Source organism: Branchiostoma belcheri, unplaced genomic scaffold, assembly GCF_001625305.1.
Source record: "Branchiostoma belcheri isolate BF01 breed outbred unplaced genomic scaffold, Haploidv18h27 scaffold91, whole genome shotgun sequence".
Lineage (NCBI taxonomy): Eukaryota > Metazoa > Chordata > Leptocardii > Amphioxiformes > Branchiostomatidae > Branchiostoma > Branchiostoma belcheri.
In genome coordinates, this window is record NW_017804587.1 from 1372054 (window position 1) to 1396135 (window position 24082).

The window sequence follows — 24082 nt, forward strand, 5'->3', positions numbered from 1 at the left end:
CACGGCGGTAGATTTGATCTAAGTGGCCCTTCTTGATCCTTCTTTCTTCAAGTACCCTACAAAAGTTGCCATTGACTTTTCCAAGTCAAGTTTCCACATGTTTTTCGCCAAAATGCTTTTTTAGTCTTTGATGATGAGAAGCAGGCGTAAATGTTGTGGAGAGGCCCGCCTCTCTCTACGGACAGTTTCTCTCAGAAATCACACAGAGGTCGGCAGGCTTTACAAACAGACCGTGCGGAGGGTCTGTGTGTCTGGGGAGAGGGTTAATAAACCTGTTCACAGGTCATCTGTAGGCTGTCAGGCATGGGGAGAGGAACTGTTGGCAAGATGTGAGAGGGTAGAGAGATTGGCGCCGCATTTGGTGTGCGTGTTCGTAGCTACGATTTGTGATAGCCACCAGCTTCACAGGCACGCGGCGCAGCGGTAGAACGACCTGTTACACATAACCTTTGCACAGCTACCTTTTCGAAACAATAAGTATCACAGAAAGCCATTTATCTACAATGAAAACTGCAAGTGTTGTTTGAAGTTATCTAGTGATGATGCCCCTAGCCCTACTGTATGTACATGGTTGTAACGAGTTCCATTCTACGATATAGTTTTAGAAAAAAAAAAACGATGCCCTGGATATGGCCCTGAAACGGTCTGGTATTCAGGATCATTCTAGGACCATTCAGACTATATTTCCTAGCCCTAAAACCAGGGAGCTGGCCTGTGTAGGCCCAGGGAACAGCCTGGTATTCAGGTTATATTTCCTTTTCCTGTAGCCAAGGAGCTGGTTAGTGTAGGCCCTAAAAACAGAATGATATCCATGCTATATTTCCCTGCCCTGGAGCTACGTAGATGGCCTTTGTACGAGGCCCAGAAAACTGTTCGGCATTCTGCTTCTTTCCTAACCCATGTCGCACGTTTCCCGTTTGTACAGAGCCCTATGGAGGAGATCCCTCTGCAGCCGTGGGCGGACCCGGACAGATCACTCCGCGGGGAGGTGGACAGGTTCTTCAACTTCATCTCATCCCCACAGGTACGGCATAGACTGAGATACTAGTACACTAGTACGAGTAAACCACAATAGAAGATTCAACTAGTATACCAGGAGAGTCAGAATACTAGTACTACAAGATTCAGCCACTTTGGAACTATTACTAGTACTCTCCAAGTAGAGAATGGACTTTCAAGCTTATACGTTCTGTCGTTGATGGACAAGCATACAAACAAACCGACTCAAACCAATGCCTCCAATTCATATCCCTGGTTCGACGGTAACTAAGAAGAACAAGAAGGATAGCCTTTTCTGCTTATCTCCAAGCAGATCTTTCGGTGGCCGCTCGGGTGGCCAATGGATACTACCTGGCCAATTTGATAACTTAACTGTCTTTAGGGCCACCGCAAGATCTGCTTGGGGCTTGCACAACGACTTCTATTCCCGGCGCGACCGTTTGTAAGTTTGTGTGCCAGCATCTAGTACCTCAAGAAGCCGGTTTACATAACAACCCCACGCCACATTTCTCCTGCTGGTAACGCTTGAGTCCTGCCTTGGTCAAGGTCGCCTGGCTATGTTCTTAGAATGTTTGTATGGAAACCCTTTGCTTGGTCTGACCTATGTGGCAGACCATCTTTACACTAATAATATAACCGTTGCAGGGCTTGAAATACTGTGTGCAGCTTCCGAAGAACTGTGAGTTGTCTTAAAAGATAGCGACCATAATATAGCGACTTCTCTGAGGTCCATTCCGTTCGGTTGGCGCGAGGTTAAGCCTAAAGGTGACCCAACAGTGGGGGCAAGTGGGCAGTACGTGGAGGAATTCAGGAAGGGTCGACTGTGGGTTATACCCCTATTATTACGTCATACAATCCCCTCCACAGTCACAATACATTCAAGAAAACTCCCAAACGAGTTCCGGAGGTCTGGTATCTCGGATTTCTAGTTTTGAATGAGCAACGAAGGCAATAATACTACGCCATTCTTTGAAGAAAGTTGGGCAAACCAAGTATATAACTACAAAGTGCTAACAGACAAGCTATCCGGGCGCGGGTGCACCTGAAACACATCCTTCTCGTTGGATCGCTTTCAATGTCAGGTCAAAGCCACAAATTTTCCCTGCGACAATATTGACCTTGGGTAAACTTACACTTTAAAGACTGCTGCGAAGTCTGTCGAATACGTCTGAAAATCTGCCGTCTGGATGGTTTTAACATTCGGCACGACGAACGGCCGTCTGCGCGCTGTGACGTCGCCTAGCAACGGCGGAACTTGAACGTGTCGGGCGACTTTAGGGCGAAGTTTAGGACCGGTTAACAAGACCACCAAGTGATTTCAGATGGGTTTTCGCGCTAGTGTGACACAGACGGGCGTGTGGCTCTTGACCCCCGCCACATTTCCAAGTTCCCCCCGCCGATTGTGACATTTGGAAAGTGCCAAAAGAGTTATTCTGCCAAGGTTATAGTACTCGTCATGGACGATTTGAATGGCGACAGTAAATTTTAATCAACGTTTGGCGGTACGCGCGGTAGGTATTGATTTCGATGTCAGCAAAAACTTCTCTGTAAGTTGGCACAAGTTTGCGACGAAAGGTATTCTGGAGTTCGAAAATCTGTTAGTAATCTAAATTTCTCTCCCAAAATGTGGTATCACTTCGTATCATCGACTTTTTTTACTTTTCCAGTTTCGTGACGATTTTTTTTACGTATATCTTTTCCAAAAAGCCTATGCTATATCTGCTTCATCCTAGATATTTGGCTGACTCAGAAAATGATTTGTAACTCCTAACGTTGATTTGTAACTCCTAACGTTGTTACTCTTCTTTGGTTTCTTTCGTCTTTCAACCGTGAACTCTCCCCGACTGTTTTATGTCAATCACGAAGCCGAGTCGCCGTAACGACAAGTTTGAGTTACACTCAAATCTAACCCTTCCAATCCGTATAACATAATCCCCTTGTATATCTGACGAGCACGCCTACACTAGAGGCCAGGACCTCATGTCATGGCACACAAATAAACCACAACCTTGAATCATGTCCTTGATCCTTCGTGAAATGAGAAGAGCAACGCTGTCAGTCAGGGGTGGCGAGAAGGTAATCCTAGCAAGCAAGTAAAACAGAAATAGACCGATCCTGATCGAACGCGCCGAACCCCTGTTCTATTTCAAACACTTCCGTCGAACCCCCTGTTCTATTTCGGACTCTTCCGTCGAACCCACTGTTCTATTTCGGACACTTCCGTCGAACCCCCTGTTCTGTTTCGAACACTTCCGTCGAACGCCTTGTTCTATTTCGAACACTTCCGCCTAACCCCCTGCTCTGTTTCGAACACGTCCGTCGAAATAGGAGTTCGAAATTGAACAGGGGGCGGGGCTTATGGTGTTCGCTGTCAGTCAAGGGCGGCGAGAAGGTACTGTAATCCCGGACAAATAGCGGATTCCACGACGGTACGGCAAGTTTCTTCGAGTCTAGATCTCTCCAAGCAGATGTCTGGAGGCAAATGGTGCAAATGGTAACTTTTTTCTGGCTTCTTGACGGCGCAGGATCATTTGTCGTAGGTCGTCCGTGGGATGAATAGATTATGATGCCATGGAATTTTTAAGCGGACTGTGACAAAACCAACCCTTTTTCTTGTTGGTGGCAAGGATTTTAGGCAGCCTTTTGATAAAAGTTTTATAACGCTATATCAAGGCAGCGTATGTGACAGGTCCCTTAAGAAAACCATTTTCAGCAAAAAAGTGTCTCCCAACATCTGCTTGGGTTTTAGCCTACCTCCAACCAGTCCGAGATAGACCAAAGTATGCACCTGTTCAGATTTGTCTCAGGTAAAGGTAGTAAGGAGGCGAATAGACAACATAGACCTGTTAACAAGACACCCTGCATGGCATGCGCCGCAATGTCGTGGTGAATTATAGACCCCTTTCCCACAGATTTTTCTCAGCAGACTAGACGTCGACTTTAACTACTGTCGTGGATGGTTGAATAGCAACTGATCATGAAACACCGACCGTGAAAAGTCAAGCGATTCCCACGGTCTGATTACAGTTTAGGAGACTCACATCCTTCCCAGACCAGAGACAGACACTGAGACAGCGACACGCCAAAATAACGCCACAAAATGTCACACGGAACTCTGTGACTGTCGCCAAAGCCGTGGTTTTGATTTCTGCCGGAATTCTCGTCGGCGCAAAGGGTTATCAGGTCCGACTGTCGCCTCGGATCTGGAGCCAACTCAGTCAACCTCTCCAGATATATCAGGACTTAAAGGTTACACCGGAAAACGCTTTACTGAAACTCAAGAGCACAAAGTGGTGGGGGCTGTATCGCATTAAGAAATGCTTTTCTAAGGTAGCCAGAAGACATGTAATGAAAAACTGTTGACACGTATGTTGGTAGTTCGGTCTAGGGAGACCATTGTTGAATTAGCCAATGGAGGGACGTCTGTTATGGTTGAACTGTCCAATCGCAACCTTTGTTACAACCGGAACGGGCGCATTTTGTTTTCGGTGTGTCTGTTTGTTTGTCTGTGTTTCCACAAGTCGGAGACACCGACAAAAAGTTAAGTCAAAGGTCCCAGCAAAGTTTATCTCATTTCCGGTCTTCAATTCCTGCTATGTTTAACGTTGTGTCTAAAAATTCATGATACGAAATTCACTAAAACTATTTCAAAGCGGTATGAGGTCTTCGATCCTTGCCTTGTCTACAGAAATTCACGATAGGAAATTCCCCCCAAACTCCAGATATTTTATGCATGTATGGGTCTTCTTTTCTTGTTTGAAGTCGATATCATTTTAGTACGCCAGAAAACGATTCAATCACAAGATCCTCGCCAAGCTGCGTGCTGCTGCAGTCAGAAGTCATGCTGTTCCTGTCAACGGAAACCTCAAACGACACTTCGGGCTGGCCAGCTGGCGTACTGGGCCTTAGAGCAACAATTAAACACATTCTTTCCCGCCGAAACTATGTCTGATCATTTCTTTTCTAGCGTGGCATGCAGTCATAGACGTCTATGAGATACGAACCGAATTGTTCATTAGAGGACGTGGTAGACTGGAGAGAGGAGACACCTGTTTCTCCGACTAACTTTTCTTTGAAAAAAAAAAAAAAGACTGCGAGAGTGCAAGCATTTTTAATTGTAACTAACACACTGTATCCCCGTTTCAATATTTACACATTGTGATGAACATAGACACCAGATACCAATATTGTCTATAGCAAGCAAGTAAAACAAAATAAACCGTTCCCGCTCGAACGCGTCGAACCCCCTGTTCTAATTCGAACACCTCCGTCGAACCCCTGTTCTATTTAGAACACTTTCGTCGAAATAGGTGTTCGAAATAGAACAGGGGGCGGGGCTTATGGTGTTCGAATAGTTCGTTTAGTAACGGTCTAATAGATCCTGTTAGAGACTATTTATTTTACCGTCTTTATGGCTTTTGTATGCCCAACATTTGTTGAGTGGCGAATATGTGAGCTGATATGCTGACTACTAACTAGGACGGCATCTAGGGCACATTTGATTCGGTTCACCGTAGGATCAAACCGAACCATGCCTAGAGGGTCTGGTACATTCCCCTGCCCTAAATTGCTCATCCTCTTCCTATTAACTACAGGTAATGTTATCTATCGCGTACTTGTAGCTTGGATTCTTGCCATAACATTCTGGGTTTAACTCCTCTTCAAGTTCCCCACGTCGAATAGATTTAATAGGTTCGGTCCATCCCTCTGGGTTTAACTGTTCATCCTTTCTATTAACTACAGTTAAATCTATTCGACATGCGGAAAAAGTGCAGGAATCAAACCCAGACCTCGATGGCAAGGCTCCAAGTTGTAAGTGGGCCATTGATATATGTTACTGTGTTCTTTAATAACAGGATATGTCACTTTTAACTTGGCAAAGATCAGAGCAAGCTGTCCGCCCAAGGGTTTTCTTGACCGTGGCAATTTTATCTAATGAACGTTAATATTGACCAGACCTCTAGCTTGTTAGTCTCGTTAGTTGTGCCATGGCGACGGATGCTGACAGGTGTACACATCCTGCAACTCACGTTAGTTCTAAAGGTGGAAAGGCGGTCGTGTAGTTAGCCTTGTTTGCTGACTTAGACTTTGTAGGTTCAGGGTTCGAGTCCCATGGAGCCCCAGTGCTGTGCCCTTGGGAAAGGCACTTAAAACCTGTTTCTTCACTTGACTCAGATGAAAATGAGTATCTACTAGCTTCGGTCAGGGACGTCCTGTCGGATGGAACGTAATATTTGGATCGAAGGTCCCGTGTTTGAGGAGAATCACGCCTTTAGCACGTTAAGAACCCAACACACGAAAATAGTAGGTGATTTCGCTGTGGGTGCGTTCTAACCTTACAAACCCTTACAGTATAGGAGTTTCCTGACATCTTGAAAAGGTTATAGTCACCTGGTATGTCATCCCTTCCACAAATGTGGTAAATCTCAATAAACAACTTGAGGGTCAACTTGAGAATAGGTTGACAGCACGTGGGCGGAACAAGATTAACAGGCAGAATGACAAGGAGGTCAAAAGGTCAGACACAGGAAATAAGGTGAACTTGAAGGTCACAAAAAAACAAAATTACATCCCGGAAGTCTGAAATCTCCCGATTTCTTCTTTTTTTTTTCAAACTTTCTTGGTCCAACCAAGCCATTTTGCATTGAGCTTACTCTCCAAGCAGAGGTCGTGGGGGAATGATTTTTAGCTTTTTATATATGGCCGTTTTTTGCCCGTCGGTGGCCGCCTGGCCAATTTGATACTGTCTTTTTGCCACCGAAAGGGATCTGCTTGGAGATTACATTGAGCTAACAACTACTGACTGTCTCTGGACCTGTAACATAGGTCAATTGATCAGCAACACACAAAAGCGTTCTCACAACTTTCCCGTCCCTTAAAATGTTGTTTAGAAAGTTTGGTCCAGACAGTCCGGATATCTCCACTTACCCTAGACAACACAACACCGCAGTTTCCCGCTTTGTTTCCTCCGACCAGCGCACGGGAAGTATTTACCATGATTGGATTCCTATTGCCTTAAACCGAAATAGCTTTAAATTGTCTGTAAATTAAGCCACACTTAAGAACGTCCACCGCCCCGGGCTAGAACAGTGATGAAAACCACGCCGGCCGAGTTTTGCGTCTGTTGGAACTTCTTGGGTGCATTAGCAGAAAGGAGAAAGAGGCAATACGCGTTGGACCTTTTAGCTTGGTTGGAGTCTGGATAAAACTCGCCATTGCTCGGGCTTTGCCTCTTAGCTATAGAGACACATACAAACTGAGGGCATTCTTGGAACAGCCGTACCAGCAGTTGTGTTCTTACGGAAAAGGATATCTTAGATCCTTGCCGGTTGTTGGTTCTGTCACAGCTTGGCCGAAAATCTACATCAAAATTGCACGATGGCCTACGAATATGAAAGAGCCATTTTAAAAGTCTACGTAATATGCTCTAACCAACACTCAAGCACCAAACACGTACCAGGCTTCAGGAAGCGGCTGGAAAGAGTAGAAATTGGCCAAATAGAGAAATAACATACCAGGGGAGTCGATTTGCTAATAAAAGTAGCACAGTTTGCCACTCCTGCGTACTCCTTAAGCGGACCAACTCCCCTGGCATGTTATCGGTCTATTTGGCCAATTTCTCTTTCCAGTCGCCTTGGAAGCCTGGTAGGCTGTTAAAAGAATTGGTATTCCTCCTGCCGGAAAAATTGTCATGTTCCCTATGGTGACATATGGCAACTGTTAAACCACTGACCGCAAGGTTACCCAAGGTCGACCCTGACCATAAACAACTCATTCCACGTGTGGCGGAAAATTCGGATTGGCACTTCGGCATTCAAACGGGGACAATTAGACAAAGGCGTTTTTATTGGTATAAAGGACTAAAGAAAAGACCTGAAGACAAACAGACGTTTCTGTATCTGTATCAGTATAGCCGGCGTCACCGCCCTTGGGCGTAACACACCAGCTTCGCAGGCACGCGGCGCGGCGGCAGTTGGCTATATCACCCTTTTCAATGTATCACCTGTAACTGTTTCATGTAACATCCACTACATTTCGTTAGTGACAGCCGGAGTTTTCAAAATCTATCCAGCTGCTTGAGTAACAATTTCCTGGTGTATCTCATTACCTGGATGTCTAACCTTCATCGAAAAAGCATAGGTGTTTACGCACTAATACATTATGTAGCAAGTAATTAGGACGACCACAACGTTTTACAGAACATATGAAATATGATACACCTCTGTCATCTGTAACGGCGACTTTAGCCTGGATGCCAGACTGTTTCAGGGCCTTACTCAAGGCCAAGGGAGGCTGTGTAAAATTTTATTGGGGGCATATTGACCTTAGAGCAGAGGAGCTGACCTGGACACAGTCTGGCATCCAGGCTACGATGACTTCACCTGTTTGGCTAAAACAGACTCTTTCATACAGTCTCTACTCTACCAACCAGACTGTGCCGCTACGGTTAGCTGTCGCTCAAAACGCCGTGTCATCTTCCTGTAGTCCCATACTGTTATTGGAAAGCTATCCCCGTCTTGTGTATATAGCTAACTACAGAGACCAACACACAATGACAAAGTGTATCAGGGCTCGAAATACTGGGTGCGTATGTACCTTAGTGCAGGTAAAATAAGGGCTGTGCAGGTATTTCTGATGTCTACCTGCACCCAACCTGTCCTGGTGCATGTTCAGGATTTATACGTAAATGTAGGTATGTGGATTTTTATTTGCTGCATTGACTCTTACCACCTATGAAGAAATGATGACAATGGTTTCTGAACAGTTTTTTTTAGTATGATCCTGGAGGTAGAAACTTTTTAACGATCCATACATCTAAAGGTCTGAGTGGTGAAGGTAAAAGTTGTCTTGTGCACGTAAGTTTCAATGTTACCTGCATGCAGAAAAAAGAATTTCGAGCCCTGTGTATTGAGCTCCGTTCACGGTTGCTGCTCTCCTGGCTTCCGTCAGACTATCGCGGCTTCTCGCGAAACGTCCCGAGACAAAACACTCCTCTGTCCCGGACAGTAGGGTACTGTTGCATGATAACATCGTCTTCTGAAGGATATAGAGGAACAACAGGACATACCTGCACACCGCCGAGCTGAAACAATGTCACCTGTATGTTCGGTCACCGTGGTTCGGTCAGAGCCTCATCGGCCAAAAACCTACAGCATCAAAATCGTGCACCGAACTAGTCTACGAATATGAAAGAGCCATTTTAAAAGTCTACGCAATATGCTCTAACCAACCCTCAAGCACCAAACACATAGCCTCTACCAGGCTTCAGGAGCGGCTGGAATGAGTAGAAATTGGCCAAATAGACAGACGGATAACATGCCAGGGGAGTTGGTCAGCTAAAGGAGTACCTGTATGTTCGGTCAGACGGGGACACTAGCCGTGCGTTCTTTGTGAGTCAAACTGCCAAAACAATTCTGTAAATGTATCTGTATCTGTAGTGTATAGCCGGTATAACCACATTCAGTGTAGTACACAAGCTTCCCAGGCACGCGGCGCGGCGGCAGCTGGCTGTATTACACCGAACGACCAATCTTTGCACATCTAACTGCAAGCGTTTGAAAAGTCATAAAAAGTTTTATACACTTTTTTCTTTCCTACTTTCTTACTTACTTCCTTCGATTTCTTGTTCTTTCTTTCTTTTTCTTCACGTTACCAAACCTTCAGTGTTTTAAAGGCGGATTGTTGTCAGCATCAGATTTACATCAGAGAATGTTTCCACCGCTTCTGTCATTACTTCTTCGTCGTCCCTAAATCCCCTGAAGACTCCACCGAGACTTAAAGAAGAGTCACCGTTGCGTTAAGACGGCCTTTAGGCACGTCGAGTTGACATTCCGTCTGATTTCGGTCGAAGCTGGTGTGTCACGCCGAAGGGCGGTTATAGCAAGCCTCTATCAGGCTTCGGGAGGCGGCTGGAAAGTGTCGAAATCGACCAAACAGAACTAAGCATGCCAAGGGAGTTTGTCCGTTGAGAGAACATTTCGCCACACCCGAACAAACTCCCTTGGCATGCTTATCTCTCTATTTGGCCGATTTCTACTCTTTCCAGTCGCCTCCCCGAAGCCTGGTCGAGGCTAGATTATACCGGCTTTACTGATACAGATTTACATCAGAGAATGCTTCCACCGCTACTGTCATTACTTCTTCTTAGTCCCTAAATCCCTAAAACTAAGACTCCACCGAGTGAGTTGACATTCCTTCTGATTTGCGGCCGTCCTTGGGGTGGTCGTCAGGCATTCCTGAGCGCCGGAGTCATTAGACGTGATTACGTGGTTACACAACACACAGGGCCCGCCGCGCTAACAGACTGTCCCTGTCCTGCAGGCCAGACCCTGGCGCGACGCGGTACTCCCTTCGGCCGGCGATGCTAGCCTCTACCAGGCTTCACCAGGCTTCGGCAGGCGGCTGGAAAGAGTAGGAATTGGCCAAATTGAGTGAGATAACATGTCGGGGAGCTGGTCCGCTAGATAGAAAGTACAGTTTGCCGCACCCGAAAAACTACTCAAGTTTCTAGCGGACCAACTCCCTCGGCATGTCATCTCTCCATTTGGCCAATTTCTAAATTCTACTATTTCCAGCCGCCTCCCGAAGCCTGGTAGATGCTAAGGGCATGCCACAAGCCCCGATCCCAGATTTGGCTCTCAGGGTCTATTTATCTCTTGCACAGGGTCCGAACTGAGGGGAGTCTATGGTAAAATATTGTAAGAGACGGGTTGGACTTGAGCCGAGGAGCTAGCTCCTGTATATAACGTTACTGTCCCTGGCAACAGTCTGGCACCCAGGCTACATGTAAACTGTCCCTGTCGTCTGCACCGCCGCCATTTCGGGACGGTGCCCAACAGCTCAAAACGTGCTTTCTGAGCGTAATTTGTCTGGATAAGCCCTAGTAGTAAGTCTACGCACGCTACAAGTCTACGTAACGCGAGGTTGTCCGTGGGAATAGAAGATAGCAATGCAAACGCAACCACTTGTTGGGGCAAGTCTATTTCAAATGGTCCGGAAAAGAACTAGAAATACTGTTCCATCTTTATGTTTTTCCTAGCCTTGGACGACTCTAGTAATCCTAAGAAGAGATCTCAGTTACAAATCACGGCTGAAAGTAATGATGACAGAATATCGCCTGACATAATTACTGCTCTCCCGTGCCGTTTGGACACTTCACGTGGTGCAAGTTGCCAAGAAAACTGTAATGGATATCAGGGTATATCTAATGTACAATAATAATTCACGGCATGGGCGTGCTTCGAGCCAGTAATGTCAAGATCCACTGATTTCGAACATTCTCTGTCGCCGCCCCCCTCCCCTCGCGTTCTAACACCGACAGACGACCTTGTCCAGTCAGGTTACTTCCACTGGACCCGCAAATATGTTAAAGTCAGTTATTTACAGGATAACCAGGGACGTCATCTCCAGGAATGTGTCTCCTGATAACTGCTTTCCTTGGCGCATTCCTGGTGCCAAAAGTCGCGGCTTCAGTCCTATTAAGGTTGATCCTCTGTAAGGGCGACCGTGACACCTGTACCCCAGGGACATTAGAAGGGGGAAAAGAAGGCGACAGGGTTTCTAGGGTAATAACAAATAACAAAAGTTAAACGAACTTCGGAAGCTCCGGAGGCAATCGTAGCAACGGCTGTAGCCTGGATGGTTTGCTTTTTAACTTAAGACGGTCGCTGGAATGAGGCTATACTACAGCGGTCTAAAAAGCCAAGAAAACATCGCTAGCTTCCACCAGGGTCTAGGTAGGGTATACAGGTATAGGATTTGGAGACCCGAAAAATATTGACCTGCGTCGATACATTTGAAGGAAGGATACCCCTTTGGTCATCTTCAGATTTTTAGTTCTCTCCTGTCCCCTGTCTCTTTTTCTCTCCCTCTCCCCTCTCACTCACTCACTCACTCACTCACTCACTCACTCACTCACTCACTCACTCACTCACTCACTCACTCACTCACTCACTCACTCACTCACTCACTCACTCACCCACTCACCCACTCACCCACCCACTCTGTCTCAGACTTCATACGTATCTTGAGGCATATCATAAATCATTTACGATAGGAGAAGCAACAGTGGCAGTGACTCGTACCCCCGGGTGGTCTATGTCTGTAGACATCCTAACACAGCTGATACTCAAGGGGCTAGCAGGAGGAGGTCAAGTGGCACAGGTCACCAAGGTCAGGCCGGGTCGCCAAGATCAAGCCGGCCAGCGGCGGGAACTGAGGCCCAAATTTGCCGCCAGCAAATGTTTAAACATTCCTCGTGGTCAGAATTAAGTCAACCGCACAGTGTCCTTCAGTGGCGTTTACCCTGGGTTTTAGTCTAATGCCGTGAAACCTAAACTAACATTGACTCTCATGGAAACAAACTCGAAGGTCGCCGTCTTCGATGGGCAGTGGCTGCTCGTAAGAGATTCTTAAAGGCCTAAAAAGGACAGGCGTCCAGTGACAATGAAAAACAGATCGCGTCCCTTGTACACATGTAATCGTACCACATGTAACGTTACATGTAACGTTACTACATCTTCATCAGTCCATTCAGCTATGAAAGGCCATGAAAGAGCTTATAACTGTTATCTCTATTGAATGGTGCTGTTGCACCTGTCAAACGGTAATTACCGGACAAAAATTCCTCTACTTTGCCTCTGGTGTTTCGTCTACTTTCCTGGCAAAACCATGATTCTCTGTCATGTCTGTGGTGGAAACTACAATCGAGAATAAAAAGCGACGTCTTGCGGGAGCAAAGCTAAAGACAGTAGATGCTGGACAATATGAACTGCAACGTGAACGTCAAGAGACGAAAGACTAGAAGAACATGACGTATTGAGACCATATTTTGAGACACAAGAAACACATATAATTTTCTTAAGGGTATGTTAGCCCTGGAGCCGAAGAACTGGCCTGTGCTAGACCCTGGAAACAGTCTGGCACCCACAGAGGCAACTTATATCGAGTCATATTCAGGTACGTGAGAAGTTGCGAACTCAGTATTTTACGGTTCTCTCCTGTGCCACAGATGGTGGTACTTTACCGTATCATCACCATCTTGACATATATCGGGACATATGTGATGTACGGTATCTTTATTTGTACAGATTCACCAAGCTAAACAAACTGCCATAGCTCCACAGGTTTATCAAAACTTTTCTCGTATACTTACATCGTTCACAGAGTCAAAAGATAAGAAACAGGGGAGAGGTCAGCTCAAAACCGGATGGACTTTGGACAAACAAAGATCAGTGTGATCCAGCTGTTTGTACAGACCTAAATACTTATCTAAAACTGGAAAATATTCTACTTAAAATGCGCTCAAAATACTGCAGAATCAATCCATTGCAAGCTAGAATATATTGTTAAGTGTAAACTTAAGGTACAAGCCAGACACTGGTGAGTACAGGTCCATCATGATTACGTTTTATATTTTACACGGGGTTCTATTTGGTTATCACACAGGATTCCAAAGGTTTCATGGAACAATTCGAACGCATTCCGCGTGCGTCGAAGCAGTTTCGAAAATTCGACGAATGTGACTTTTAAAGCTGTTTCGTACGACAAAGGTCTCTTGAAGCTGAAACGCGCGCTATCGTGGAATATCTTGGATGCCATTGACATTGAAGCCAGGACAACCCTCATCCCAGATATTGAATTTAGTTGTCCACTGTTTTATCTTCAAGAAATTTATGACCTGACGCAGAAGCGACGACCTTCTATCTGTTATCTTTCCCGATTGACTAGAATATAAGAAGCGACAGTTCAGATATCTTGGTAGCCATTGAACAAGTTGCAGTTGAAGCCAGGACAGCCTTCATATTACCAGACATTCAACTTTGTTGTTCACTGTTTTATCTGCAAGAAATTATGACCTGACGCAGAAGCGATGACCTACGGTTATCTTTCCCGATTGACAAGAATATAAGAGGCCCTAGAGTCTTGACAGTCGAAGGCGTTATAATTCAGATAGCTTGGATGCCATTGATGTTGAAGCCAGGACAGCCTTCATACTAGATATTATACTTTGTGGAAATTTATATAATTATGATCTTATGCAATGACCTACTGTTATCTTATCAGGAATACTAGAGTTCAACGATCTCATACCTTCGCCAAGTGATGTTAATCTTTATGACTGACAAAGATTATTCCTCCTGATTATGCAAATAGGATCCTCATTTGCGTGAATTATATCAGTTGATCATATTCTCCACCAAAAGACAGCCTTATCTTAACAAAGAAAGCCATTCTATCATTTCCTCATAAATTATGCAAATGAGGTCCTCATTTGAATAAGTTATGTTTAATGATGTTGACCTTTACTTAACTTTCAAATACCCCAAGTATGAAATTCCAGGCAGTTACCATTATGGAATTATAACATTTTCTCATCAATTATGCAAATTAAGTGTTAATTTACATAATCAATATCTGCCTGTTTTTCTCCTGTTCTCAATTACATGTATCACTAGCTTAAATAGTCCTATAATGTAATGCAGCTGATTCATAGAATTTCCTCATAAATTATGCAAATTACATATAGATTTGCATAATTGTCGCATAATTATGTCAAGCGTCACTTAAGCTCCCTACATACCAAAAATCATGACGATCCGTTAACCGGTTCTTGAGTTATCCTCTTTTGAATATTTTTAAAAGAAATGCTCCTGCAGTTCCAGAGCATGCCGCTAGGGGGTCCAAACCTACGTCACTTCTTCCCCAGCACAAGAGCTGCCTACCATCCAAATTTCGTGACCCTAGCATGTCCAGATCACGAGATATCAAAACCGGAAGTTCAGCTGCAGTACCACAGCAAGCCGCCAGGGGGCCCAAAATCTAATCATTTTGAGGTCTCATCAAGACCTACCCACCTACCAAGTATGAAGACAATCCATTTAAGCCTTCTCGAGTTATCGTGGTCACAGACAGACAGACAGACAGACACACGAACGCCTCTGAAAACATAACCTTCTTGGCGAAGGTAATAAGAGGCCCTAGCCTGTGTATACAAAGCTCTCGGCGGCAACCTAGGGCAGCGGCCGCCAGGAGCGCGATTTAGTCAGGCTATAAGAGGCCCTTGACAAACGAAGGCGTTATAATCCAGATAGCTTGGATGCCATTGATGTTGAAGCCAGGACAGCCTTCATACTAGATATTGTACTTTGTGGAAATTTATGATCTGATGCAATGACCTGCTGTTATCTTTCCCGATTGACAAGAATGTAAGAGGCCCTTGACAAGGTCAAATGCGTGGGTCTTTATCTGTCTGACATTTCTGACCTCTGTCTCGTCCGTTTATTTTGAGATTTCCACTCGTCTGACACAGAAACAGACGTTGTTGCGCTTATCTTCGAAATCCCTGTATTGATAACAGTTTAAGAGACATCCTCACAAGGTCAGGGTCAAATGGAACGCCGCACGTCTGACATATGTCACCCAGCTGGTCGTACATCTTCTCTGATATTCCCAGCATGCACCGCAGGCGGTGATTGACAGCTAAATCAGACGATAGCAAGCGCGATGCAGACGGCATGCAAACGCAAACAAAGCAACACTTATGATATCGATAGAACCTGTCTCAGATTGGAGTCAAAATAAGTACTAGTATCATATCATGATAACAATCGGTTGCTTTTATCTAAACATAGACTAACATCATCGACATGATAGATATATATACGTTACACTGCATTGAAAATCACTCACCACTTTGATTGAAAGGTATGACAGACGTTTAGAACTAAAGGTAGATGTTGTTTCTAGTATCCCACGACATGGCAAAATATACAGTACGTGCCTGAAACCATAAATTATTTCGTCATGTGTCTAAATACGCCATCTAAACAAAGATAGACACCAAGAAGATAATATCCTTCGTGGGGAAGGAATTCTGTAATTAAAACCAACTTTATTTCAGAAGTAAGAAGTTATTAATGAAAAGTTTGTTCTTATGTTTGTCCAGATTCCGTGCGGGGACTTGAGACCAATGCCGCCGGTCGGGGGAAACCAGAACGAGGCGTCGCCATGGCGACTGTGTTATGACCACGCCCATGGAGGAGCCCTGGGGAACCCTCAAGCAGAGGAATGTGTGGTCTATTCCTTCAGGTGTGACAACGACATTGCTAATTCAGGAACCCAACGGTTCTGATATAGCAATTAAGTGGTACATTTCATCAAAAATGTGCGAAAACAGATATTTTAGTACGCAGTGTACAGTTCTTACTAAATGCGCCCCTCATATTTTTCTCTTTTGTTCTTATGCCACAGTCTGGAGCGCAAAGACCCGTTCGCCTTGGCGCTTGCGCACACGGGCTGCGAGGTGCACGTGTTCGACCCTGACTTGGAAGGAGAAGAACATCAGCAGGTAGACTGGCTAATATACCGTTATATAGTATACATCATAAACTGTTACTGCAACGCAACAAGTGTCAACTTGGGTATCAATCCGATAGGCTCCAAGGAACAAGTAAAGGTTCCAGTTGAACATGGCAAAGACTATTGTAATACCTGTCTTCGAGTAAGAGGAGTGATCTCGAAAGAACATGAGGACAAGATAGCATTAGACAGAGATGAGAAGAAAGCATCAAAAAGAAAGGCCAGCAGGCAAGCTGAAACAGCTGGAATCTCGTCCATCTTGTTAGCTTTGGTCGCTCCTATAAACGTCGCTATCCGGCCGTCAAGGCTAAAAGGGCGTGATTCCAGGCTAAACTTTTGTTGGATCTTAGGTTGGTTTCAAATTATAACGTTTGCCGTTGGTTTGTCTGTATCGAACGTTATCGCGGCCCAGGTATGACATAAGAAAAGTCAGCAGATGTCGACAAGCTACATGTACATTGTATTTGAAAAGGTATTGTCCCATTGGCTTACACACCAATATTTCACATCTGTTGGATGTTTGCTCGTTTTCTTTCTAACGTTTGCCGTTGCGGTTTGTCTGTACAGGTCGGAGACGAGTTGTGGGTAGAGAAAGATAGAGAATGGTCACCAGTGGCATCGAACCATTGGCTAACACTTTCACACACCACTACTGTATTTGACTTTTGTTGAATTTTGGATTGGTTGATAAAGTTTCCCGTGGTTTTGTCTGTACAGGTCGGAGACGAGTTGTGGGTGCACCGTGCCGCCCTGGACTGGCGGGACTCTCACCACGAGGGGGATCCGGAGGGGGGCCGCTGGCACACCCGCCGCTTCACCTCGATCATGCGGGACCTGGGACACAACACGGTACGGTATTATCTTCAAAGTTCATCTGTATTCATAGATGTCATTATGAAGCAAGTTTAAACTTTAATTTTGACTGTACAACTCGAGTCTTCGTCATTGAAAGAATGAGCAATCCACCGGTTCTGTTACGGTATGGTTTTATGAAACGAATGTGAACCGCGTGCGCTTTGTGACTACAATCTAGCAAGAATTGGATTATGAAGAAGAAACGAGTAGAAAGTCATATTTTGGGGTTGCACTTGGTTCAGCTGCATGAGAGACAATTGTCTCTATAGGTATAATAAATATTTATTTAACTCTTGGTGACTTGTGCTTGCGTGATGCCGGAAGTGTTTCTAGCAGAGGACGTCATTATTGACGATGCTGGCGGTAAAATACGCCCAAACCTGTTTTTCTAGGACAACTGTGTTGCTGGAAAGAAAAAGTGAAGTCAGATTCTTCCTAACCCTAAAACTTTACCATTAATTTACATGTCATCTTCAGGTTGACGTAGTGCGGATGGATTTGGAGGGTCTGGAGTGGAAAGTCCTGGAGGACATGTTACTGGAAGGCGCGATGTCCCGGATTCACCAGCTACTGGTGGAGGTGCATCTGCACTGGAGCGGCTTTCAGGTAGGCGGCGCTGCTGCACGGGAGACGTTTGTCTAGTGACGCGCATTTTGACAAACTTGTCAAGTTTTTGTTTCATTCTTGATGGGTAAATATGCGTTATTTTTATCACAAACATGAAACTTGGGCACAAATTGGCTTGTTTAGACTTTAAAGTCTTTAAAAAGACATAACAGTATTGCATATTACATGCAACAATGTAATATTAGAATGTAATATCAGAGATCTTTGCAGATTATACTTTCTAAGCAGAGGTTTAGGCTTTGGCTCTTTCAGCTGTTTTTTTTTACCTTTCCTTTTTTGACATTTTTTATCAGGCTTTATCTTTTGTACTGGTATCTTTTTTAGTGCTTCGGCCGGCAAATGGGTAACTGCCTGGCCAATTTGAGACTGTCTTGTAGCCACCAAAAGATCTGTTTAGAGATTATGCAGACAACACAATTGCTTGACTTGTAATATTTGTTTGTTTGTTTGTTTTCCTTTAATGCCCATGATCATGATAATGACCATTTTCACCTGAATTAAGTGCCTTTCCCAGGTCACAAGGTTGGTGACTTGGCATGCCGGCAGGATTTGAACCCGGGACCTCTTGGTTCTTAGCTGAATGCTCTGCTGTTACACCACACAAACCCATTACAAAAAAATATATTTGGAGAGATACTTCGTAGCGAGAGTTGTTCATTTTGCTGTTTTCCCTGCCCCTCAGGTGATGGGATCCCCCCTGCAGGTGGTGCGATATTGGTACAGCCTGCTCCACCAGCTGCACAACCAAAACTACCGCCTAGTCGGCATGTACAACCACGACCTGGTCCCAGACACGGACTCACTCAACCCCGGACACAACACTGTCAGGACTTTTAACCAGCATTACTTCAAGGAGACAGATGTAGAGAGGGTTGGCAGTCAAGTTGAGGTTCAAGTCAGAGAATCCGGTCCTGGTAGACCAAAGAGGCTTTCTACTGGTAGATTTCTACAGGACACGCGCTTGGATGTCGGCTGTTGTCATGTGTTAGTGTGGATTAACACACACTGGGAGAACTCATGATGGGGGAGAGGGGTGTTTAGGTAGTCTTCAAGCAGATCCTAGGGTGGCAAAAGACAGTATCAAATTGGCCAGGCAGTATCCATTGGCCAGAGAGAATTGGGTGGCATATTGGACCCCCTCTGGCCAACGGATACTGCCTGGCCAATTTGATACTGTCTTTTGCCACCCAAGGATCTGCTTGGAGATTAGTACTTAGGGTTGGAATGTAGATAAAGAAGCTATGAGTTTTTGTATACATTATTCTATCACCTTCCAATAATACTTGTTACAACTATTCTCATTCATGTATGTTTTATTTGGTAGCATCAACAAACATTGCAAATGCTTTTAATTACTGACCTTGTTGTATTATATTGATATACATATTATATGTTTTTGTTTTGTTTCATCAGAGTGCTTTTAATTTGCATCTCTGTATTTTCATGTTGTTCTGTTACTGGTCATTTTGTTTCTTGACATTCAAACACTTGACTGAATCAGATAGGACAAGTTATAAAACAGAAAGGGGTGTCAAAACATAGGGGTGCAACACTGAGAAAATCCAAACTAATTCTGTAGATATGCTTTTATATGTAAATAAGGAAGGAACAGGAAAGGGTGAGATATTAAAAAATCATTTGTGACTCATTTGCTTTTGCAGCCACCATAGAATACTCAAGTCAAGGGCTAGAAAAATCATTGGGTTAAAATGATACAACTGTATGTATATAATACAAGGTTTTGTATGTTTGGGCAGTAGCATGTACTAGTATTCCACATTTTTGTCTGCACCAAGGACATTGTTTCTCGTCCACGCAAATTTACCCATGTACATAGTTTCTGCAATGCACAAGTATATAGAAAACGGAGAGAAAAGAAATTACCTGTTGTTGGTGAGATTCTTGGTGGCTTGATTCTTTGTGGACAGATCCAGAATGAGATACTTGTAGAAGTTATGTTATAGTCCATCACAATTAGCATTTCAATCAATGGAACATGACAGCAGCCTGACCAATGAGAGCATGGCAGTTAGTAGTCAACCAATGAGAACATGGCAGTTAGCAGTCTGACCAATGAAAGAATGGCAGTTGGCATTTCAAACAATGACAGCTGGCCATTAGTCTTTACCGTCTTACCGGTCCCTTGACCGGGGGTGGTCGTGGGGGCACCTAGTGGCTGAGCACACTGCCTTCCTCCATCCCTCCCTGTCATGAGCCAGCGCCTGGGCACTGGCAAGGGGCAAGCCGGTCCACTCCTTGACGTTGTCGTCCCATTTCTTCCTCTGTCTCCCTCTCTTTCTCTTCCCTGGTACTGTTCCTTGTAGGATAACTTTGGATAGGCCTTTACTTCTCGTCACATGACCGTACCATTTTAACTTTCTTCTCTTAATAATGCTAAGGAGATCTTCAAGGTGTTTTCTTCCGGTAGCTTGTTTAATGATGTTCCTGACTTCTGTGTTTGTAACGTGGTCCTTGTACGTTACATTTAAGAGTATTCTGTAACACCTCATCTCCACTGCCAGTATCCTCCTTTGCAGTTCGGCTGTCAGAGTCCAAGCCTCACATGCGTAGAGGAATATGGAAATTACCAGTGCCCGTAGCAGTCTAACCTTGGACTTTAGACTGATGTTCCTGTCTCTCCAGATGGGTCGCAGCCTTGCCATAGCTGCTGCTGTCTGAGCCGCTCTTGATATAACTTCTGCCTTTGATCCCTCCTTACTAATAATGGATCCGAGGTACTTAAACTGGTCCACTGTTTGGAGTTCTTCCTGGTTCACTGCTACCTTGGTCGTGATTGGCTTGTCATTGTTTGACATCAGTTTGGTTTTCTCTGCGCTGATCTCCATTCCATACCTCCTAGAGGTGGTGTCCAGTGATTCCACTAAGTTGGCCAGTTCCTGTTCCCCTCCTGCCAGCCCATCTATATCGTCTGCAAAGCGCAGGTTGGTTACGACCCTACCACCTATACTAACTGTGCCATGGTGGTTCTCCAGCGCGTCTGTCATGATTTGTTCTAGGTAGATGTTATATGAAATGACCATTAATTGGCCATTAGTAGTTCAACCAATAAGAGCATGGCAATTGGCAGTCTGGCCAATAAGAGAGTGGCTGCTTTTACCTGTTTTAATTTCTAATTACAAGTTTTGGTGTAGGTATGTGGGCTTGTCTGTGCATCATCTGTATTCTCCCATGCAGCTACTTTGGACTTGGGATCACAAGGCAAAGGTATTGCCAAAGTATGGCTCTGCATGCTAAAGTGCTAATGAATATGGGGTGGATTAGCATTTAGTCGCTGTGACATAAAAAAACTAGCATTGACAAATTCATGATTTCTGTATCTGTCACCTAGATGTTATAATCATTCAGACTTGTCACATTTCAAGGTGCGTGGACGTGTATGTTCCAATATATGGTTACATTTGTATGTCACCTTACCAAGTATGTACATGTATGTACATTACACAATTATCAACAAGAATAAAGACCACGAAAATGGATTAATGTTGTTTTATTGAATACTGTCAGTGTTACATGTGCCCCATAGCCATTATATTTATCATAGGAAAGAAGAAGATAAACATAATTTTTTCAACAACCCTCACAGAGGGTTTTAAACCAGAGGATTCTCCATTTCAGAATGTCATGTATGAAAGGACCTAACAAAACATACCAAACCAATAATTCTGATCTTAATGCTTCATAATTTATCCCTCAAACTTATGTATGAATATTACATATACATATTTCAATAAAAAAAGTCAAAGTCTGCATCATTTAAACAGACTGATGATCCAACTTCCCCACCTTAAAATGAACAGAAAGTATAATAATCACATAATTATATCAATGGGGCTGAATACAGTCCATAGTATAGTGCCTGTAGTACTATACATTCACAGGTCTATTAGATAACATTGGGGACATAAGGGGATTTTTGTGCAGATTGACATTAAGAGCAGGGGGACATGTGAACAATGATTCCATGTACACTGTTTCAGTAGTGCTATCTACAGCCAAAGAAACTTTTGGCTTTGACATACCTTCCTTTATGACTTTGCAATGAATGCAGTAGAGTAGAAGATACCAGGGATTGAAAGGAAAACAAGATTGCCAAAGTAATGAAACTTGTATTGTGTACTTATATCACTTGCGCCAGCAGTCTACAATATATTTCTAGCTATCTTAAAGCAATAGATCTATTAACAAGGGGCTTCTTATATTTTAAAGAAACTTTTACTTGTTGATGCTTGTCTTTAAAAACTGGAACAAGATCCTTTACCATTATACTACAGTCTCACCTATCTTCTTTCACCTATGGACAGCACTGTTGTCATTGTACAGTATTTCAAAAGTGCCACCTATCATCTACCATCGGTGCTGCAACCATATTCCTTATTATCATGCACCAAGAAGTCGTTGACCTAATACTTGTCAAACTGTACAATTAACTAGTAAGCTGCTCAAAGACCCAATTTCAAGCTGATTTTCATCAAAATAGCGACCTCGTGAGAACACTTGTAACTACAGTCACACTTTGGGGACAGTGAAAGCAGAGCGTCAAGTCTCACACCATTGCATGTCGTCAGATTATCTTCGTACAAATCTTTGATTTTGGTGCTCGTGTAGGTGTATATCACTTTTCACAGAGGCAACAATGTTCAAAATTCAGTTCACAGGTGCAGGTATACAATGTGCACTTTGGACAGGTGTGTATTATCATTAATTGACACCCATACTTAGCATGAAAGTCCATCTGTGTTGGTAGTTACATGTTTAAAGTTGAAACTTTTGGTCCAACACAAAAAATTCTCTCACCTAGAGCTTTCAACCAGTCACTCTGGTCTTCCTCAGTAGACTGACCCAGTGAAGCTTGTCACATGGCTTCTTTGAAGTGTGACGTCACTGGGTCACTCTACTGAGGAAGACCAGAGTGACTGGTCGAAAGCGCTAGGTGAGAGAATTATTTGTGTTGGACCAAAAGTTTTAACTTTAAACAGACACCCATATTTCCTAACGAACACAGTAAAAGTAATTTCGATGATGGTCAGTGTATGTTTATTAATTTACACTCCAATGTGGCACCTCATTGCTTCTGAACAGTGTTATATGATGTCATTAAGGTACAATGTGCTTATATGAATTTCTTCTACACTGAAAGCCATTGGTTTAAGCTTTGGGCTTAATTAACATGCAAGGGAAGCCCATACAAATATGTTCACTAGAAATCTCAGAACTGAAACTTGTCAGTCCAAGCCTTTAGGCCAAGGAAAAAAAATGCTGTGTTTCCTGTTTCAGTCCTGAAAATATTAGGGTCAGTAGGTAGGGATTATCTTTTTTCTTGTTTTAGACCTCAGGACACTTTTATTTTCAATGTCAATGTTAGAAAGAAACCAATTGTACAACATTTTATCACCCAGGTGTCAGATCATAGAGCTCGAAAAATTTAATGACTTATGTCCCTTGCAACGGTTTTCAAGGGTCGGTCGGGAAACAGGAAGCACAACATTTTTTTTCCTAGCCCTGTAACTTGTCAGTCCAAGCCTTAATCGTCCTCCCAAGCACCATCGTCCCCGTAGCTCGAGCCTCCCTCTGACTCAGAATCACTGTACTGCACGGCCATGCGGCGAGCCAAGATGGAGGCCACATCGTGCGGCATGGCGGTCGTCTGACGATCCTTCTCCTCTCGCTCTTTCTTCTCGGCCTTCTTGAGTTGGATCCCTGCGAAACAGGAAAATGAACGATCAAAAACAGTTCATGTAAGAAGTAGGTTTGTATCATCAGTTGAATTTCTGGTCATTCTTTTAATGCAGTAAGTTGAATCAACCCTATCCCATAGCATACTGATCTGTGAGACAAAAATGCAATGTCGCTGATGGAAAATGGTTGCTTCAGCATGCTTGTTTGCTATTGTAGCCTGGTCCTCGCTATGAATTGCTGGTACCAAAAATAAACTAACTCAGCATGTTTTGGGGTTATTTAAAGTGTTTAAAACACTGTAAAAGTATAAAATCATGACAAAAATGTGCTAGGAAATGGCAGTAAATGTCTTTGTCAAGAATTGCATTGGATGTCTTTCACCTTTGTTCCCATAACTTACCCTGCCGGATGGCTGCTAACAGGTCACTGCGGGCGTCATCTACTGGGTGCGGGGCTGGTTTCTGTGTCGGTTTCCCTGCAGCCGCTCCGGCCGGGCTCGCGCCGGCTTCACTCGACGCAGACGAGGGAGTGGCGGTCCCGGGGG

The 24082-nt window shown here is 44.1% G+C and overlaps 4 protein-coding genes across 4 annotated transcripts in view; 2 read left to right on the forward strand and 2 right to left on the reverse strand.

Moving 5' to 3' along the window:
• The window catches only part of LOC109488034 (methyltransferase-like protein 24), a 35811-nt gene extending 19168 nt beyond the window's left edge, over positions 1-16643 (forward strand). Inside the window, exons 2-5 of the mRNA XM_019792174.1 lie at positions 926-1024; positions 15947-16089; positions 16252-16348; positions 16626-16643. Coding sequence (XP_019647733.1) covers positions 926-1024; positions 15947-16089; positions 16252-16348; positions 16626-16643 — 357 coding nt within the window. The remainder of the gene's footprint in view (positions 1-925; positions 1025-15946; positions 16090-16251; positions 16349-16625) is intronic.
• The window catches only part of LOC109488110 (serine protease 23-like), a 164901-nt gene extending 144944 nt beyond the window's left edge, over positions 1-19957 (reverse strand). The window contains exon 1 of the mRNA XM_019792272.1: positions 19726-19957. The gene's annotated coding sequence lies outside the window, so the exon portion shown is untranslated. The remainder of the gene's footprint in view (positions 1-19725) is intronic.
• Positions 17142-19065, forward strand: LOC109488112. Its single transcript, XM_019792276.1, has 4 exons — positions 17142-17208; positions 17692-17820; positions 18524-18882; positions 19034-19065. The coding sequence occupies exons 1-3, from the start codon at positions 17185-17187 to the stop codon at positions 18860-18862; spliced, it is 492 nt and encodes a 163-aa protein (XP_019647835.1). The 5' UTR covers positions 17142-17184; the 3' UTR covers positions 18863-18882; positions 19034-19065.
• A 2925-nt stretch (positions 19958-22882) lies between the features above and the next one.
• LOC109488035 (wiskott-Aldrich syndrome protein family member 3-like) overlaps positions 22883-24082 on the reverse strand; it is a 6999-nt gene continuing 5799 nt past the window's right edge. The window contains exons 8-9 of the mRNA XM_019792176.1: positions 23939-24082; positions 22883-23559 (exon numbers count right to left, since the gene is read on the reverse strand). Of these exons, the coding sequence (XP_019647735.1) occupies positions 23384-23559; positions 23939-24082 (320 nt within the window). The 3' untranslated portion in view covers positions 22883-23383. The remainder of the gene's footprint in view (positions 23560-23938) is intronic.